A 21391-nucleotide genomic window follows, 5' to 3' on the forward strand; every position below is an offset into this window, starting at 1 on the left:
CCTGTTAGAGCACAGTAATCCGCTTAGAGCACAGTAACCTGTTAGAGCACAGTAACCTGTTAGAGCACAGTAACCTGTTAGAGCACAGTAACCTGTTAGAGCACAGTAACCTGTTAGAGCACAGTAACCCACTTAGAGCACAGTAACCCGCTTAGAGCACAGTAACCTGTTAGAGCACAGTAACCTGTTAGAGCACAGTAACCTGTTAGAGCACAGTAACCTGTTAGAGCACAGTAACCTGTTAGAGCACAGTAATCCGCTTAGAGCACAGTAACCCGCTTAGAGCACAGTAACCCGCTTAGAGCACAGTAACCCGCTTAGAGCACAGTAACCCGCTTAGAGCACAGTAACCCGCTTAGAGCACAGTAACCCGCTTAGAGCACAGTAACCCGCTTAGAGCACAGTAACCCGCTTAGAGCATAGTAAACAAATTATAGCACAAGAATATAATTAGAGTAAAATGATTTTTTTAGAGCACATGAACATAGAGCCTAGGAACATATTTAGAGCTTAGGGGCATAATTAGATTCCGTGGATACACGAGGTGTATTGTCCACCTACTGCACCACGTGTTGCTGTGGTCACACGGGGTGTATTGTCCACCACCTGCACCACGTGTTGCTGTGGTCACACGGGGTGTATTGTCCATCTACTGCACCACGTGTTGCTGTGGTCACACGGGGTGTATTGTCCACCTACTGCACCACGTGTTGCTGTGAACACACGGGGTGTATTGTCCACCTACTGCACCACGTGTTGCTGTGAACACACGGGGTGTATTGTCCACCACCTGCACCACGTGTTGCTGTGAACACACGGGGTGTATTGTGGCATCATAGATAAATTAAGCAAATGTGTTGATGACTCTCAAGTATTACTGTTTACATGCAGACAAAAACAGCCACGGTGAGGCCAGCGGGAAGCGTCACGGCAACGGTGACGTCAACGGCAACGGCAACGACAACGGCTACGACAACAACTACGGCAACAACTACGGCAACTACCACTGCCACGGCAACAGCAACATCCACAGCAACCGTGACAGCCACGACAACAGCAACGGCAACAACTACGGCAACAACGACTATAACTAGTGCGACAACATCACTGGTGACGTCAACGGCAACGGTAACGGCAACGGTGGCGACAACAGTGACGAAGACGCAGGTGTCGGTCAGCACAATGGTCAAGACCAGGACCGTTACTCTGTTGACCAACGGATATGGCGGTGGGTCTCCCTCATTGTCTCAGGCGCCTCTCATGGCACCTCTACTCTGGCACCTCTACTCTGGCACCTCTACTCTGGCACCTCTACTCTGGTTCCTCTACTCTGGCACCTCTACTCTGGCACCTCTACTCTGGCACCTCTACTCTGGTTCCTCTACTCTGGCACCTCTACTCTGGCACCTCTACTCTGGCACCTCTACTCTGGCACCTCTACTCTGGCACCTCTACTTTGGCACCTCTACTCTGGCACCTCTACTCTGGCACCTCTACTCTGGTACCTCTACTCTGGTACCTCTACTTTGGCACCTCTACTTTGGCACCTCTACTCTGGCACCTCTACTCTGGCACCTCTACTCTGGCACCTCTACTCTGGCACCTCTACTCTGGTACCTCTACTCTGGCACCTCTACTCTGGCACCTCTACTCTGGTTCCTCTACTCTGGCACCTCTACTCTGGCACCTCTACTCTGGTACCTCTACTCTGGCACCTCTACTCTGGCACCTCTACTCTGGCACCTCTACTCTGGCACCTCTACTCTGGTTCCTCTACTCTGGCACCTCTACTCTGGCACCTCTACTCTGGCACCTCTACTCTGGCACCTCTACTCTGGCACCTCTACTCTGGCACCTCTACTCTGGCACCTCTACTTTGGCACCTCTACTCTGGCACCTCTACTCTGGTACCTCTACTCTGGTACCTCTACTCTGGCACCTCTACTTTGGCACCTCTACTCTGGCACCTCTACTCTGGCACCTCTACTCTGGCACCTCTACTCTGGCACCTCTACTCTGGTACCTCTACTCTGACACCTCTACTCTGGCACCTCTACTCTGGTTCCTCTACTCTGGCACCTCTACTCTGGCACCTCTACTCTGGTACCTCTACTCTGGCACCTCTACTTTGGCACCTCTACTCTGGCACCTCTACTCTGGCACCTCTACTCTGGCACCTCTACTCTGGCACCTCTACTTTGGCACCTCTACTCTGGCACTTCTACTCTGGCACCTCTACTCTGGCACCTCTACTCTTGCACCTCTGCTCTGGTACTTCTCCTCTGAGACCTTTTCTCTGGCACCTCTACTCCGGCACCTCTACTCTGGCACTAGCACAGCTAACACCAGTACCTCTATTTTGGTCCCGGGATCTCTACTCTGACACCTGTACTCTGGCACTGACACAGCTGACATAAGTATCTCTACTCCGGCCCCTCTTCTCTACTCTAGAGCCTCTACTCTGACATCAGCACCTCTATTCTAGCATCTACTACTCTACTCTGCCACCGTCACCTCTATGCTGACACGAGTGACAGCACCTCTACTCTGCCACTACACTGGCACCGGCTTCTTTACAGCTGGCACTAGCACCTCTACTCTGACACCAGCACCACTACTTTTACACCGGCACCTCTATTCTGACACCAGCACCTCTGCTCTTACACCGGCACCTATACTCTGACACCAGCACCTCTAATCTGGCACCGTGTACTCAACTCTGGCACCGTCTCCTCTACTCTGTCACTAGCCTCTCTATTATGGCAATATCACTTCTACTGGGCAACGGCACCTCTACTCTGTCAACGGCACCTCTACTCTGTCAACGGCACCTCTACTCTGTCAACGGCACCTCTACTCTGTCAACGGCACCTCTACTCTGTCAACGGCACCTCTACTCTGTCAACGGCACCTCTACTCTGTCAACGGCACCTCTACTCTGTCAACGGCACCTCTACTCTGTCAACGGCACCTCTACTCTGACACCGGCACCTCTACTCTGTCAACGGCAGGTCTACTCTAAAACCGACACCTCTTCTCTGGCACTAGCACTTCTACCCTGACACTATCACCTCTCCTATGGCACTTGAACCTCTACTCAATCATTAGCACCTCTACTTTGGCACTTGTACATCTACTCTGACACCAGCAACTCTACTCTGACACCTCTACTCTGGTACCTCTAATCCGTCTCCTCTGACACTTCTACTCTGGTACCTCTAATCCGTCTCCTCCGGCACCTCTTCTCTGGTACCTCTAATCCGTCTCCACCGGCACCTCTAGCACCGTCTCCTCTACTCTGACACCGTCTCCTCTACTCTGACACCGTCTCCTCTACTCTGGCACCGTCTCCTCTACTCTGACACCGTCTCCTCTACTCTGACACTGTCTCCTCTACCCTAGCACCATCTCCTATACTCTGACACCGTCTCCTATACTCTAGCACCGTCTCCTCTACACTGACACTGTCTCTTCTACTCTGGCACCGTCTCCTCTACGCTGACACCGTCTCCTCTACTCTGACACCGTCTCCTCTACTCTGACACTGTCTCCTCTACCCTAGCACCATCTCCTCTACTCTGGCACCGTCTCCTCTACTCTGACACCGTCTCCTATACTTTAGCACCGTCTCCTCTACACTGACACTGTCTCTTCTACTCTGGCACCGTCTCCTCTACGCTGACACCGTCTCCTCTACTCTGGCACCGTCTCCTCTACTCTTACACCGTCTCATCTACTCTGTCTGACACCGTCTCCTCTACACTGACACCGTTTCCTCTACTCTGACACCGTCTCTTCTACTCTGACACCGTCTCCTCTACTCTGACACCGTCTCCTCTACTCTGGTACCGTCTCCTCATATCTGACACCGTCTCCTCTACTCTGACACCGTCTCCTCTACACTGACACCGTCTCCTCTACTCTGACACCGTCTCCTCTACTCTGACACCGTCTCCTCTACTCTGACACCGTTTCCTCTACTCTGACACCGTCTCCTCTACTCTGACACCGTCTCCTCTACTCTGACACCGTCTCCTCTACTCTGGCACCGTCTCCTCATCTCTGACACCGTCTCCTCTACTCTGACACCGTCTCCTCTACTCTGACACCGTCTCCTCTACACTGACACCGTCTCCTCTACTCTGACACCGTCTCCTCTACTCTGACACAGTTTATTCTACTCTGACACCGTCTCCTCTACTCTGACACCGTCTCCTCTACTCTGACACCGTCTCCTCTACTCTGACACCGTCTCCTCTACTCTGGTACCGTCTCCTCATATCTGACACCGTCTCCTCTACTCTGACACCGTCTCCTCTACTCTGACACTGTCTCCTCTACACTGACACCGTCTCCTCTACTCTGACACCATCTCCTCTACTCTGACACCGTCTCCTCTACTCTGACACCGTCTCCTCTACACTGACACCGTCTCCTCTACTCTGACACCGTCTCCTCTACACTGACACCGTCTCCTCTACTCTGACACCGTCTCCTCTACACTGACACCGTCTCCTCTACTCTGGCACCGTCTCCTCTACACTGACACCGTCTCCTCTACTCTGACACCGTCTCCTCTACTCTGACACCGTCTCCTCTACACTGACACCGTCTCCTCTACTCTGACACCGTCTCCTCTACTCTGACACCGTCTCCTCTACTTTAGCTCCGTCTCCTCTACCCTGACACCGTCTCCTCTACTCTGACACCGTCTCCTCTACTCTGACACCGTCTCCTCTACTTTAGCTCCGTCTCCTCTACTCTGACACCGTCTCCTCTACTCTGGCACCGTCTCCTCTACTCTGACACCGTCTCCTCTACTCTGACACCGTCTCCTCTACTTTAGCTCCGTCTCCTCTACTCTGACACCGTCTCCTCTACACTGACACCGTCTCCTCTACTCTGACACCGTCTCCTCTACTCTGACACCGTCTCCTCTACTTTAGCTCCGTCTCCTCTACCCTGACACCGTCTCCTCTACTCTGACACCGTCTCCTCTACTCTGACACCGTCTCCTCTACTTTAGCTCCGTCTCCTCTACTCTGACACCGTCTCCTCTACACTGGCACCGTCTCCTCTACTCTGACACCGTCTCCTCTACTCTGACACCGTCTCCTCTACTCTGTCTGACAACGTCTCCTCTACTCTGGCAGCGTCTCCTCTACTCTGTCTGACAACGTCTCCTGTACTCTGTCTGACAACGTCTCCTCTACTCTAGCACCGTCTCCTCTACTCTAGCACCGTCTCCTCTACTCTAGCACCGTCTCCTCTTCTCTGACACCGTCTCCTCTACTCTGACACCGTCTCCTCTACTCTGACACCGTCTCCTCTACTCTGACACCGTCTCCTCTACGCTGACACCGTCTCCTCTACTCTGACACCGTCTCCTCTACGCTGACACCGTCTCCTCTAGTCTGACACCGTCTCGTCTACTCTAGCACCGTCTCCTCTTCTCTGACACCGTCTCCTCTACTCTGTCTGACACCGTCTCCTCTACATTGGCAGTCAATAGGAGCTGCCTCACCAAGGTCAATAGCTGCCTCGCTTGAGCCAGTAGGCTTAAAATGTTCGTATATATTTTGAAATCTCTCTATCATTGTTCAGGATTATAGATAGTCCATTATAGATAGAGGTTCCTTTTGAACTCTCTGGGATTCCAACCACACCTCCTCACCACCTCCATCCTTCCAATTCCATTTCCTCAAACCCAATGCACGTGCCTTCCCTTAGACTCCACCAGCCCAAACCCACATCCCGCACCCACAACCCCCTGCTTCCAGACCCCACATCTTGCACCACCGGCTCACCTCAATACATCCTGCACTATGGGCCACGCACCCCCCTCCCCCCCCACTATCCCCACATCCATTCTAACCACAGTAGTGGGGAAGACAACTTAACGATATTATTTGTTTAAGGTTACCGCTGCGACCTTAAGGAGTTGTTATTGGGAAAATTTGGGTCAAAAGTTTCAGCTGTGATCTTAAAGAGTTCTTAATGGGAAAATTTGGGGCAAAAGTTTTCGCAGCGACCTTATGAGAGTTCTCTTAAGAAAAAAATCATCTTCGTCTTAGCCGTTTTCTAGTTAAATCATATCAAGTCCATTTTCTGAAAATATGTTTATTAGTAGTTTATTGAGGAATTTGCAGCTCTTAAGCTATTGAAGGTCTTAATTTCGGTTATATTTGTTTTCAGAGTTATATTTCCTGCTACGGTCTTAAGGAATTCTTATGGAAAAAAATAAACTCTTTGAACTTAAGTTTCTGTTCTGAAAAAGTATCAGTATCAGAAGTTAGTTGTTGAACCTGGATCTATTACTTTATAAGTGTAGTTTCACTATAAGTAGCCCAATTTTCGTTCAATGCATTACAGTCATATCTCGGACGTAGTAAGAAAAGAATAGTTAGCGAGTTTCTGTTCTTTTCCCCCGCCTAAAATAAGTTATATTCCTGTAACTTCGTTAGTATCTACCCAAATCCCCTGAGATTTAAAACATAGTTATTTCTTACGAAGTAAAAGACAACAATTTTGTTACCGAGTTCCAGCTCTCGTCCCCGCCTTAGTTAATTCATACATCTTCGTTACTATCAGTCCATTTTCCCTGAAATTTAAAACCGCTATATTTTGGATGTAGTAAAAAACGAAAATAGAGTGATCTAGTTCCAGCTCCTGTCCTCCGATTTAGTTCACTCGAGTTCATTCGTACAACTTCGTTAATGGCAGATTAATTTCCCTGAAACTTATAACCACTGCATTTCCGACGTAGTAAAATAGATCAAGGCAATTGCCAAGCTTCGGTTCTTGTACCCCGCTTTAGTATACTCTTGTAATTTCGTTAATAACAAATCAATTTTCCTGAGATTTAAAACCGTTACATTTACAACACAGTAATATAGATTAAAGCAATTACCAAGCACCGACTCCTGTTCTCCGCCTTAGATCAATGTTCATCAAACAGTATTCCAGAACATCAAGAACAAGTGAGTAGCTCTCAACTTTTGCTTTATCTTAAGTAAACACGAGTCTTACCCTAACTAACAATAAACCTATTTAAATAGCCTTATCTCTCCCTCCCTCCATTTCCATGCTCCCTTTTGCTCACTTATCTCCCCCCTGACACCACCCCCCAGCTCCTCGCCTCCCATATCTTCCCCCCCCCCACACCCCAGCTTCTCACTCCCATATATTCCCAATCCCAACACCCCAGCTTCTCACTCCCATATATTCCCAATCCCCACCCATTCTTCACCCAACTCAATGACCCATTATCTTCCCCTACCCTCACTCCTACTTCCCCTGGCTCCCCATCCCATTATTTTCCCTCTCCTTCACCCCCTAGTTCCCCCAACTCCCCGACCCCCTTATCTTCCCCCTCCCAACCTTCAGTCCCTTATCTTCCCCTCCCTTCCTCTGCCTCACCCCTTCCCCAACTCCCCCCTTAACAGCCCTCTCACTCACCTCCCCCCCCCCCACGCCCTTTATCTCCCAGCATCTCACCCAATCCCTAACTCCACCCAAATCTTCCCCTCCCCAGAATTTTAAATACCGCTATTACCAATAACATTACCGTATTTTTGTCAATACTCAAGTGTGTATATATATATATATATATATATATATATATATATATATATATATATATATATATATATATATATATATATATATATATATTTAAATTATCACATCATCAATTATATATATATATGTATATATATATATATATATATATATATATATATATATATATATATATATATATATATATATATATATATATATATATATATATATGCAAGATGTCTATATTCTCTTTACATGATCATTCCATATTTGTTAGGCTTCTCTCCATGTTCAACAAATTTTCACAGCATGTTCTCAATACAACTTTGCTACACGTTATTCATGTTCTCAACATGTACTCTGCAAGTTCACTTCATGTTTTCGCCTGTTTGTCCGTGTTTATTGCATTCTGTTTCATGTTCTCAATAAATTCCATTCATGTTTTTTACATGTTCTCGGTGTTCCTTTCATATTCTATATGTTCTCAAAATGTTCTTAGCATGTTCTTCACAAGTTTGTTTTTCATTCTTTTTATACTGTGTATAAACTTTTATTGTTTTTCATGTTCTCTACAAATTCCATTTATGTACCCCTCATGTTCTTTGTGATATTTTCCTATTTGACCATGTTTCTTTAAAATCAAATGTTAATTTGCTTTGGCCATTCAGTAAATAGTTCATTCTTATGTATTATCAACTGCATTACTCTCCCCCCCTAGCAAATTTAGTTACACATGTATTTATTTATCAACAAAACATTTCTGACAAACACTGTTCTTAAACTGAACTGAAAATAGTCAAACATAACTTCTTTCAGTCATTTTTTAACTAAAATATCTCTTCGTTCGTTCAAAATATTTTCCAAAGGAATATTTAAATAATTTCTTAACTAACATTACACTTTGCTCAAATGAAAAAGAGTCAAGCGTAACTTCTTAAATGATTTACTAACTAAAATAACTCGTCCTTAGTTCGAAAAAATAACTAAATGTCTTCTTTCAACACTTTCTTAACTAACATTATGCTCTATAGAGCGAAAAAAATAGTCATAGGTAATTTATTTATAGTATTACTAACTAAAGCTAGTCTCTGAAACATCTTTAAACGTGAAGTGATGCTCTCATTCCCTCTTTATGTAAGGACACACTTAGAGATCTCAAGATACACTCAAAGCCATCAAAGCTAATCTCAAAGACATCAATGTTACACTCAGAGTCCTCAAAGATGATCTCTGAAACATCAAGCATTAAAAAACTCTCTCTGTGTACTCTTGACTTATAAAGGATACTCTCTAGGACTTTTTTATGCATAAATAAACTCACACGGTAACAAACATTGTTCATCATTCAGTAACTAAGTAGTCAAGAGCATCGCTTTCAGTAAAATATGTAAACTATAGTTTTTTTAGACTTACTAAGACAACTTTAAGTAATATATCAAACTAAACACGTGCAACTTTATGTACCAATAAACTTATGTGTCATGTAAAGTAACTATCTTTTATGTAGTAGTAACAGTTTCACTAGGACATTTTACAGTCAAAAGGTGTTAGTAACAATTATCACATCACTCACAAAAATAACTCAGTTCCCGGTAGCATATCTATCATTTCTTATTTACTTAACTTCCATTATGCAATAGGTTTTCTCGAAAATAGAGTGATCTAGTTCCAGACATGTAAGCTTTACATGTCTTATTCTGATTAAAATGTATTGTCTTATCCACCTAATCTTAAACTATTCTGATTAACAATTCACTATCCTACCTAAGCTGATTTGCCTGAGCTAACCTATCCTAACTTACCTAGTCAAACTTACCTATCCTCTCCTACCTGATGTAACTTAACATATCGTAACTTACACAACGTTACTTCCCTTACAAAACCTATCCTACCTGAGTAATTTGCATAACCTATACTGCATAACCATCCTGACATGTACATACCTTGCTAACTTGCTATACTTATATAACTTGCTAACTTAACTAACTTACCAAATTTCATGATATATCTTACATAACCTAATTTACCTGAGGTAACTTACCTATCCTGATCTAACCTAACTTACATATCTTACTAACTTATTTAACTTACATAAATTAATGTACTTATCTGCCCTCATCTACCTAACCTAACCTATCCTCCGTAACATAGTATTATCTCTGGAACATCTGCTCTTCATTTATTTACCCAGGAAAGACTCTTTTAACACTTGCAGTTACAAACCAGAACTCTAATATTACACTTGCAAACATATACATACTTACATAAAATACCCCATGACACATACACTTTTACATAAGTTGCTTAAAATATGTACACAATTATACATATGTGACATTCTCATTTAAACTTACAATTATATTTACAAACTAGCATAAACTTATATAAATTCATTCAACTCTGACAAAACACATACACTCTTACACAATCTCGGAAATGCACTTACGCATTCACATACAGTTACATTTATAAACACAAATTTACCCATATAAACTCCTTCTTACATACGAACCATGTAAAAACCTACACACATATAATTACATTCACAAGCTTAAACAACTGAAGCAAATACTTATTTCACTCACTTAAACAAACATATATTTGAACACATGCTCTCAGTTCATTAACTTACTTTCTAAAAATTTCACAAGTTCTCTTGTATATGCAAATTATCTCAAACTTGCACAAAATTCATAGGCTTAGTCTAACATGCATATACACTTAAGTACTTTCGCAGATCATATGCACTCTTAAACAAACCAGCACAGCTCTCGAAAACGCTTAGGCACTTTCGGAAACTCTTACACAACTAATTTCAGAACATTACATAAATCCCATATCCAACTATTTTAATTATCTTATCTTATTACAATTTCCCTCTGTTCTTCTTTCAATCTCTAATATTTTTTGTAAAGTGTTGTTTAAGCATTCTTCCCTTACTTATCCCCATCCATTCATAACCTATCCCAACCAAACCTAACCCTATCCTCACACACAAAGTATTTAAGCATTTTCAGAGCTTTGATAATTTACTCGTCCACTTGCTCTCCCCCCACCCCTCTCTGTCTGTCTCTCTCTCTCTCTCTCTCTCTCTCTCTCTCTCTCTCTCTCTCTCTCTCTCTCTCTCTCTCTCTCTCTCTCTCTCTCTCTCTCTCTCTCTCTCTCTCTCTCTCTCTCTTACTCCTCTTTCTCTCTTTCCTCTCACTCTCGACTTTTCTCTCTCTCAAGATTTAAACACAACAAAAACTACATCTGGAAGTTTAGGTTAAGAGTAATGAATAAGGACAAATTATAACAAACATAATAATTACACAAAAGAGCAGAAAGAAGTTAGGTTAAAGGACAATGAATAAGAAATTATTATAATAATCATAATAAATATAACTTATGAGATCCTTGAAGCCACCCAAACAAATGTAAGGTAATGAAACTAGGCGGTGGAAACAGGAGGCCAGAAACAGGATACCGAATGGGAGATGAAGTCCTCCATGAAACAGACAGAGAGAAAGATCTAGGAGTTGATATCACACCAAACCTCTTTCCTGAAGCCCACATAAAAAATAACATTGGCGGCATATGCGAGGCTGGCTAACATCAGAACTGCCGTCATGAGCCTGTGTAAGGATTCATTTACAACCTTGTATAAGACCAATAAGAACATGTATAAGACCAATCCTGGAGTATGCGGCCCCAGCATGGAGCCCGTACCTTGTTAAGCACAGGACTAAGCTGGAAAAAGTTCATAAGTATGCCACTAGGCTAGTCTCAGAACTAAGAGGTATGAGTTACGAGCAAAGGATGCATGAAATGAACCTAACGTAGCTGGAAGATAGAACTCGGCGAGACATGATCACTAAATACAAAATTCTGAGAGGTATCGACAGGGTAGATAGAGATTACTTGTTTAACACGGGAGGTACTCGAACAAGGGGACACAGGTGGAAACTGAGTACCCAAATGAACCACAGGGACGTTAGAAAGAACTTTTTCAGTGTCAGATTAGTTAACAGATGGAATGCATTAGGCAGTGATGTAGTGGAGGCTGACTCCAAACACAGTTTCAAGTGTAGATATGATAGAGCCCAGGAGCCCGGGAATCTGTACACAAGTTGATTGACCGTTGAGGGGCAGGACCAAAGACCCAGAGCTCAACCCTCGCAAGCACAAGTAGGCGAGTACAACATGGTGAGTACACATACATACACACAAATTTCACTAAAAATTAACATATTTTATACATTGAAAAGACGACTTTATATAAATAGTTACAGAGTCATCGTTCTGAGATCAAATGAGAACGTAAAAAAACTTTTGCGTGTGCTGGGAAGGGTTGAGAGCTTCTCACTTGTTGTTGTTGTTGATGTTCTGGAATACTGTTTGATGAACATTGATCTAAGGCGGAGAACAGCAGTTGGCACTTGGTAATTTCTTTGTTCTATTTTACTACGTTGGAAATGTATGGTTTTAAATATCAGGGAAATTGATTTGTTATTAACGAAATTACAAGAGTAATCTAAGGCGGGGTACAAGAGCCGGAGCTCGGTAATTGATTTGATCTATTTTACTACGTCCAAAATGCAGTGGTTTTAAAGCTCAATCAAATTGGCCTGTCAGCTGACAGGAGCTGGAACTCGATCACTCTATGGTTTTTCTTACTTCATCCAAAATATAGCGGTTTTAAATTTCAGGGAAAATGGACTGGTAGTAACGAGATTGTTCGCAAGAACTGAGGCGGGAACGAGAGCTGGAACTCGGTCACTAAATTGTTACTTCTTATTTGTTGTCCTCAGGCCTCAAGAACTTACTTCTGATACTGTGAATTACTTTTTCAAAATAGAAACTTGAGTCCAGAGTCTTTTTTTTTCCATACGAACTCTTTAAGTTCGGAAGCAAAACTAAAATAAGTAGAGCGGGAATTATGAACTTCAATAATTTCAGAACTGGGAATTCCTTTATTATTAAACTACTTATAAACATATTTTCTGAAAATGGACTTTATATGATTTAACTAAAAAACGGCGAAGATAAAGTGATGATATTTATTTCTTAAGAGAACTCTTCAAGATCGCAGCGGTAACGTTCGACCTGAATATTTCCCACAAGAACTATTTTAAGGTGGCAGCGGTGACTTCCCCCCCCCCTCCCCAAACAAATAAGTTACCCCTTTGTTGCCTTCTCCACTATTAACAACCCCACCCTATTCGTTATTACCCCCTTTCCTCAACCACCCAAAAAAATACCCCCAACACCCTCGCAACCCTTCACCATTCCAACAACCCCATTGCCCGCCACCTTATAACCCCACCAACCTTAACTCCCCCCTAATCCCCGACCCCCAACCACATCCCACAACCCCCATCACCCATAATCACCACCACCTCTCCCCCTCACAAACCCCAACCACCGCAACTCCCACTACCCTCATTCCCTACAACCCCAACCCCCCACTCTCCACAACCCCCAACCAACCCTGTCTCCCCACAACTCCAACCTATCCCCACTACCTAAACTTTCCACAACCATAACTAACCCCCACGCACACTCCCCACAACCCCTCTCACCCACAACAAAAATCCATGTATTATACTACCCACAAGTGACTAGATATAAGGAGAATGTTAAGTGGTGTTGTTCCTGCAGATAACAACGACGGCTTCAAGCAGCCAGGCTACAGCTGGTGAAGACCAGGGCCCCCCCACCTGCCTCCAGGGGCTCCCTGGCTCGCCCCTGACCCTCCTCCGCCGCCCCATCTGCCTCCAGGGGCTCCCTGGCTCGCCCCTGACCCTCCTCCGCCGTCCCACCTGCCTCCAGGGGCTCCCTGGCTCGCCCCTGACCCTCCTCCGCCGCCCCACCTGCCTCCAGGGGCTCCCTGGCTCGCCCCTGACCCTCCTCCACCACCCCCACCTGCCTCCAGGGGCTCCCTGGCTCGCCCCTGACCCTCCTCCGCCGCCCCAGCTGCCTACAGGGGCTCCCTGGCTCGCCACTGACCCTCCTCCTCCGTCTTGAAGGTTATCTTTGAGTTCGCCCTTGCTGGAGGGTTTATCAACTAGTACTGGGTGGTAGAGCGACGGTCTTGCTTCTTGCAGGGTCGGCGTTCGATCCCCCGATGGTCCAGGTGGCTAGGCTCTGCTCAGTCATTCTGTCCTTATACCCCAGCTCTTGGTCTGTCCTCATACCCCAGCTCTTGGTCAGTCCTCATACCCCAGCTCTTGGTCAGTCCTCATACCCCAGCTCTTGGTCAGTCCTCATACCCCAGCTCTTCGTCTGTCCTCATACCCCAGCTCTTGGTCAGTCCTCATACCCCAGCTCTTGGTCAGTCCTCATACCCCAGCTCTTGGTCAGTCGTCATACCCCAGCTCTTGGTCAGTCCTCATACCCCAGCTCTTGGTCAGACGTCATACCCCAGCTCTTGGTCAGTCGTCATACCCCAGCTCTTGGTCAGTCGTCATACCCCAGCTCAGATGAATAATGTTACAATGGCTGATCACCAAGGAAAAGAAGACAGGAAATTCTTTAAGAACTTTCGTATTAGTCAACACATCTTCAGAGGGATGTATTGATCCACCCTTCTTAAGATATATTGATTAATACGAAACTAATTACCTAAAAGCAGAGTGAATTTCGTTATTTTAAAATATTTCTTTTCATATTGATTGATTTTAATAATATAACTATATTATAGTAGAGTGTTGAATTACTGATGTTATTGTGTTTTGTTGTCTTGTGTTAATTTAAGTTAGGTTAGATTAGGTTTGGTTTACTGAAATAAAAAAACATTAAAATCATATATAATACAGTGGAAAGCTTTATCATTCCATAAGAACAAAATCTGAAAAATATATAATTTAAGGAAAACTCGGCTTGTTAGACAACTTGGCCTATTAGCAACAACAAGCACATATATATTTAAAATATTTAGCACATTGCACGTCCTTATTGCATCGTGGAGTTGTGTCTTCACTGTGTTGCCGTACCTGCCTGCAGGATGGCAACATAGGCCTCTAGCATGTGTGCTTGTGCTTCCATACCTGCCTGCAGGATGGCAACAAAGGCCTCTAACAGATGTGCTTGTGCTTCCATACCTGCCTGCAGGATGGCAACAAAGGCCTCTAACAGGTGTGCTTGTGCTTCCATACCTGCCTGCAGGATGGCAACATAGGCCCCTAACAGGCGTGCGTGTGTTGTCGTACCTGCCTGCAGGATGGCAACATAGGCCTCTAGCAGGTGTGCTTGTGCTTCCATACCTGCCTGCATGATGGCAACATAGGCCTCTAACAGGTGTGCGTGTGTTGCCGTACCTGCCTGCAGGATGGCAATATAGGCCCCTAACACGTGTGCGTGTGTTGTCGTACCTGCCTGCAGGATGGCAACATAGGCCTCTAACAGGTGTGCTTGTGTTGTCGTACCTTCCTGCAGGATGGCAACATAGGCCTCTAACAGGTGTGCTTGTGTTGTCGTACCTTCCTGCAGGATGGCAACATAGGCCTCTAACAGGTGTGCTTGTGTTGTCGTACCTTCCTGCAGGATGGCAACATAGGCCTCTAACAGGTGTGCTTTTGTTGTCGTACCTGCCTGCCACTCACTTGGGAAACAAACTAATCACTAGACATCATGTGCGCGCAGATACGACGTTAACAAAGTTATTCCTTTAAATTCTGTCACATCTTACAAATATGAACAAAATATATAAAAACGCAAAGAGATTCGCATTTTTGTACTGCAAGATAGTCTGTAAATTCTGAGACGCCTGTCAACTATTCTCGTTTGTTCTACGTATGTTATAAAATAAAAAGAATTGGCTTTGCATCTTGTTTTACTGCCCACATAAGGCTTACACCATCAACATGTCTACACTTCACAACAATTATGTGATAAAATTTTACGACAATTGAAGCACGGATATTGTTTTGATATCAAATATTAAGTGAAGTATTATAAGGTCAACTTTCTTTGTCCTGTAATGAAGACTGTATTCAAAATCTTTATTCATGAATTGTTGTACATATATAATTGGAAACATTTACATAAAAAATACAGTACATTAATTATATAAGAAGTTACAATAATTCTATAGCACGTAATCATAGGGTGAAATCATAGATATTGCTGGCTTAAGCCTAAGCATTCTACGTCAACAGATACTGGGACTATCCGGGCTTAAAATCATCCCAATCACACAGCTTATATAACATCGTCACCCACAGTCACACAGCTTATATAACACCATCACCAACAGTCACACAGCTTATATAACACCGTCACCAACAGTCACACAGCTTATATAACACCGTCACCCACAGTCACACAGCTTATATAACACCATCACCCACAGTCACACAGCTTATATAACACCATCACCAACAGTCACACAGCTTATATAACACCGTCACCAACAGTCACACAGCTTATATAACACCGTCACCCACAGTCACACAGCTTATATAACACCGTCACCCACAGTCACACAGCTTATATAACACCGTCACCAACAGTCACACAGCTTATATAACACCATCACCCACAGTCACACAGCTTATATAACACCATCACCAACAGTCACACAGCTTATATAACACCGTCACCAACAGTCACACAGCTTATATAACACCGTCACCCACAGTCACACAGCTTATATAACACCGTCACCCACAGTCACACAGCTTATATAACACCATCACCAACAGTCACACAGCTTATATAACACCGTCACCCACAGTCACACAGCTTATATAACACCGTCACCCACAGTCACACAGCTTATATAACACCGTCACCCACAGTCACACAGCTTATATAACACCCTCTGACTTCAGTTCCACACAAAAGTCAAGCCGGTAATCCATTTCTCGGTTACAGTAGTTTCTTCTTAATTCCAAATATCATCTTGGAGTCTACATGCTTCCTAGCTGATGAGTTGTGTTATCCTCTCTTAGACTTGCTTCCTCATTACCTACATCACTGTTATGTTATCCTGTCCTTTAGACTTTCTTCCTCATTACATATATCAGTGTTATGTTATCCTGTCCTGTAGACCTGCTTCCTCATTACATATATTAGTGAGTCTTTAGGCTCGCATAACGTATGAGTTAATCAGTCCCCTTTAAGGCCTGGTTACTCTCAAAATATCAACATAGAAGGATTTTGTTGTTGAAGATTCAGCTACTCGGAGTAAAAGTAGCACGAGCTATGGTGAGATCGTAGTGGACTTACTCAACATTGAAGGTAGGAATTTATGTGAAATTAGCTGTACCTGCCCACGCGTTGTTGTGGCTCAGCAACGCATGTGCATTGCTGAGCCACAGTAACCTTACCCTATCCCCCAGTCCTCCCAAACCATTCCCTCCTGCGTCCCCTCGTCCTCCCAAACCATTCCCTCCTGCGTCCCCTCGTCCTCCCAACCATTCCACTCTCCTTCGTCCCCTTGTCCTCCCCACCATTTTCCCCTCCCCCACCATCCCCAACTCCACCGTTCCCTCGTCCTCCCCACCATTCCCCACTCAACCATCCCCTCGTCCACCCCACCATCTCCCACTCCCCCGTCCCCTCGTTCTCCGTACCATGCCCCCCTTCCCTGGTCCCCTCTTCCCCTCCCCCACCATTACCCACTCCCATGTCTCCACGTCCTAACCATCATTCCCCACTCCCGTGTCCGATGCATTCCCAAATGATCTGATGTTTCCCCAGAAAATTGGGAACTTCAAATGATCTGATGTTCCCATCACTGAAAAATAAGAACAGGTAAAAAAATGGAATGAAAAACATTGAACAAATTAAAAAATTAACAATACTCACAAAATGAAAGGTATGGTAAACAACACAGCTCATTTCCAAGGCAATATCACTGAAAATAATTAAATCAAAAGGAAAATAAATCGAAATGTATCAAAATGGAAATAAATAGAAATCTATCAAAATTTAATATATCATTGTAATCAGAAACATTGAAATGGAATCTTAATACATTTAGTATAGCGTGTGTTGATCTTAAGTGCAACAGATGGGGCTGGTTAAAAAAAAAAAAGCATGGTTTTATCTGTCACGGGTATGTCATCTATACTTATACAGACGTAATGAACGGTATGGTAAACAACAGAACTCAATTCGAAAGCAATGTCACAAAATAATTAAAACAAAATGAAAGTCAATCGAAATCAATGAAAATTGACTTAGTTGTGAAAAGTGATATATATTATTTTGTTGTGCTACTCAGTTGATTCATTTAATGTGGCGTGGTTCTATTCTAAGTATTTACACCATTATTCTTACCATAGTGTTCTGGTTTTTCTTGATGTTATTTATTTGTTTAATAGTACTGAGTTATGCTGGCGTTAATTTCATGCATATATCTATATAAATAAAAATGTAAATGTTCGTTTGTTCAAAATCACTAATCTCCGAAAGTTCTTCACCGATTGCTTCGAAATTTTCACACAACGTTCCATTTACATCCGAGCAGATTTTTATATACATACTATATCAATGTCATGTCTGCGAAGGGAAATAACTGGCTTTTTCTGAAAAACTGTGTTTTTAAGTGTGAGAGAAATCTTTGAAACCTCTTTACCGAATGCTTTGGAACTTTGACACAACGTTGCATTTGAATAGGCGCTTGTTTTTACATACCTACTATATACGTGCCTAACCTGTGACAGGAAAAACATGTTTTTTTTTTAAAACAACACCATCTGTTGGATGTAGGAGCAACACACTGTAATCTCCACAAGTTCTTCAACGATTGCCTTGAAATTTTGACACAACGTTCCATTCGAATATGTACGAGTTTTAATATACCTACTATATAGATGTCACACCTGTGACTGGTAAAACCATGTTTTTTTTTTTAAATCAGCGCCATCTATTGCATGTAATAGCAACACACGTCATACTAAATATATTATGATTCCATTTCAATGTTTCTGGTTGCATTGATAAATTGAATTTTTTTAGATATTTATATATTTTCATTTTGATTTAATTATTTTGTTTGACATTGCATTGTAATGGAGCCGTGTTGTTTACCATACCGTTCATTTTGTAAGTATAAGTATAGATGCTACACCTGTGACAGGTAAAAAAAATTTTTTTTTTAAGAAACAGCACCATCTGTTGCCTGTACAAGCAACACATGCTATTCTAAATATGTTACGATTCCATTTCAATGTGTTCGATTGCATTTGAAAAAATTTAATTTTCATTGATTTCGATATATTTTCATTTTGATATCATTATTTAGTGTGATATTGCATTAGAATTGAGCTGTGTTGTTTACCATACCGTTCATTTCGCGAGTATAATTATAGATGCTACACCTGTGACAGGTAAAAGCATGCTTTTTTAGGAAAACAGCGCCATTTGTTACACGTAAGATCAATACACGCTATCCCAAATTTGTTTTGATTCCATTTCAATGTTTCCGATTTTATTGATAAATTGAATTTTCATAGATTTCGATTGATTTTCATTTTGATTTAATTTTTTTGTGTGACATTGCATTGAAATTGAGCTGTACCATACCGTTCATTTTGTGAGTATAGTTTATTTATTTATTTATTTTTTCATTTTGTTTTTAAATGTTTTTCTTATATTTCAGTGATGGGAACATCAGATCATTTGAGATTGCATCAGACGAGGGAGTGGGGAATGGTGGGGAGGACGAGGGGACGAGAGTGGGGGATGGTGAGGAGGACGAGGGGACGAGAGTGGGGGATGGTGAGGAGGACGAGGGGACGAGAGTGGGGGATGGTGAGGAGGACGAGGGGACGAGAGTGGGGGATGGTGAGGAGGACGAGGGGACGAGAGTGGGGGATGGTGAGGAGGACGAGGGGACGAGAGTGGGGGATGGTGAGGAGGACGAGGGGACGAGAGTGGGGGATGGTGAGGAGGACGAGGGGACGAGAGTGGGGGATGGTGAGGAGGACGAGGGGACGAGAGTGGGGGATGGTGAGGAGGACGAGGGGACGAGAGTGGGGGATGGTGAGGAGGACGAGGGGACGAGAGTGGGGGATGGTGAGGAGGACGAGGGGACGAGAGTGGGGGATGGTGAGGAGGACGAGGGGACGAGAGTGGGGGATGGTGAGGAGGACGAGGGGACGGCAAAGTTGGGGATGAAGGGGATGGGGAGATAGGGGAATGGAGAATGGTGGGGAAGACAAGGGGACATTGGAGTGGGGGGGGGGGATGGTGTGGAGGACGAGTGGATGGGGGAGGGGGGGTAATGGTAAGGAGGACGAAGGGACGGAAGTGGGAGATGGTAAGAAAGTCGAGAGAACGGTGGAGAGGGGCATGGTTAGAAGGATGAAGAGACGCTGGAGTGGGGGATGGTGGGGACGAGGGGATAGGGCAATGGAGAATGGTGGGGAGGACAAAGGGACGGGGGGGGAAGGGTATGTTGGGGAAGATGAGGGGACGGGGGAGTAGGGAGAACGAGGGGACGGGGGAGTAGGAAGAACGAGGGGACGGGGGAGTTGGGAGAACGAGGGGACGGGGGAGTTTGGAATGGTTGGGAGTACAAAAGGATGGGGAGAGAGGGGGAAATGGTGGGGCGGACTTAGGGACTGGGGAAGGTTGCTGTGGCTCGGCAACGCACATGTGTTGCTGAGCCGTGGGGGATCTCCCGCAGTCCTGTGGATATTCCACAACCCTGCATTGTGTGCAGGAATCCTTCACAGCCCTGCGGTGTTTGTTTGTTCAACCACAGCCTTGCAGTGTGTTTAGTATTCACCACAGCCCCACAGAGTGTGCGAGATCCTCCACAGCCCCACAGAGTGTGCAGGATCCTTCACAGCCCCACAGAGTGTGCAGGATCCTTCACAGCCCTGCAGTGTGTGTAAAATCCCCCACAGTATTGCAGAGTTTGGGTGATCCACCATTGCTGTACAGTCTGCGTGGCATCTACAACAGCCCTGCAGTGAGTGGGGGATCTCCCACAGCCCGGAAGTGTGTGTGGCATGCACCACAGCCCTGTAGTGTGTTGGTGATCCTCCACAGCTCTACAGTGCATTGGGTACCCGCCACAGTCACACAGTGCGTGAAGGATCCACTTCAGCCGTTAAATGTGTGGGTGATCCACCTCAGCTCTCCTGTGGGTGTGTGTTATCCACTACAACCCTACAGTGTGTGGGAAAACCATCACAGCCCTGCAGTGTATCCAAGATCCACCAAAGCCCCACACTGTGTATCATCCAGCACAACCCTTGAGTGTGTGCGTGATCCACCACAGTCCTGCAATGTGTTGTGGATCCATCACAGTCCTGAAGGGTGTGGGTGATTCACTACACACTGCAGGGTGTGGGTGATCCACCAAAACCCAGCAGTGTATTGGTGATCCACCACAGCTCTACAGTGTGTATGGGTGATCCACCACAGCTCTACAGTGTGTATGGGTGATCCACCACAGCTCTACAGTGTGTATGGGTGATCCACCACAGGCCTGCAGTGTGTGGGGTGATCCTCCAAAGCCCTGCAGTGAGAGGGATCGAGTAGAATAAATTATGACTACGACCGTGTGCACCACCTGAGCAGGTGAGCCAGCAGTGGCCTCATAGCTGGATAACCTTATAGTTATCACTCCTAGACCGGATTGATAACTATAATGGAGGGTATGTTAGCCTATCTTTCTCTATACCAGCTCACGTTAATACTTTCCCTGGGGTATATTTAAGAACATACAGACAGTTTTTCATTGATGAGATTCGCAGCCCTTTCTCCCCCTCATCATCGCACCCTCCTAATTTACCCTGACATCACACTAATTTTGCGCAATTTAAATATACGTTAAGACGAGGAAGATGATTAGCTAGACCCCATCAATAATGATGGTTTTTCTATA

At 44.5% G+C, this 21391-nt stretch overlaps 1 protein-coding gene across 2 annotated transcripts in view; it reads left to right on the plus strand.

Annotated features, from left to right (window-relative positions):
• The window catches only part of LOC123761868 (spore coat protein SP96), a 50995-nt gene extending 35628 nt beyond the window's left edge, over positions 1-15367 (plus strand). For both annotated transcript variants that reach the window (XM_069330428.1, XM_069330429.1), the window contains exons 4-5: positions 892-1228; positions 13204-15367. In XM_069330428.1, coding sequence (XP_069186529.1) covers positions 892-1228; positions 13204-13244 — 378 coding nt within the window. In that variant the 3' untranslated portion in view covers positions 13245-15367. The remainder of the gene's footprint in view (positions 1-891; positions 1229-13203) is intronic.
• The last annotated feature ends 6024 nt before the right edge of the window (positions 15368-21391 follow it).

Source organism: Procambarus clarkii, chromosome 24 (genome assembly GCF_040958095.1).
Source record: "Procambarus clarkii isolate CNS0578487 chromosome 24, FALCON_Pclarkii_2.0, whole genome shotgun sequence".
Classification (NCBI taxonomy): domain Eukaryota; kingdom Metazoa; phylum Arthropoda; class Malacostraca; order Decapoda; family Cambaridae; genus Procambarus; species Procambarus clarkii.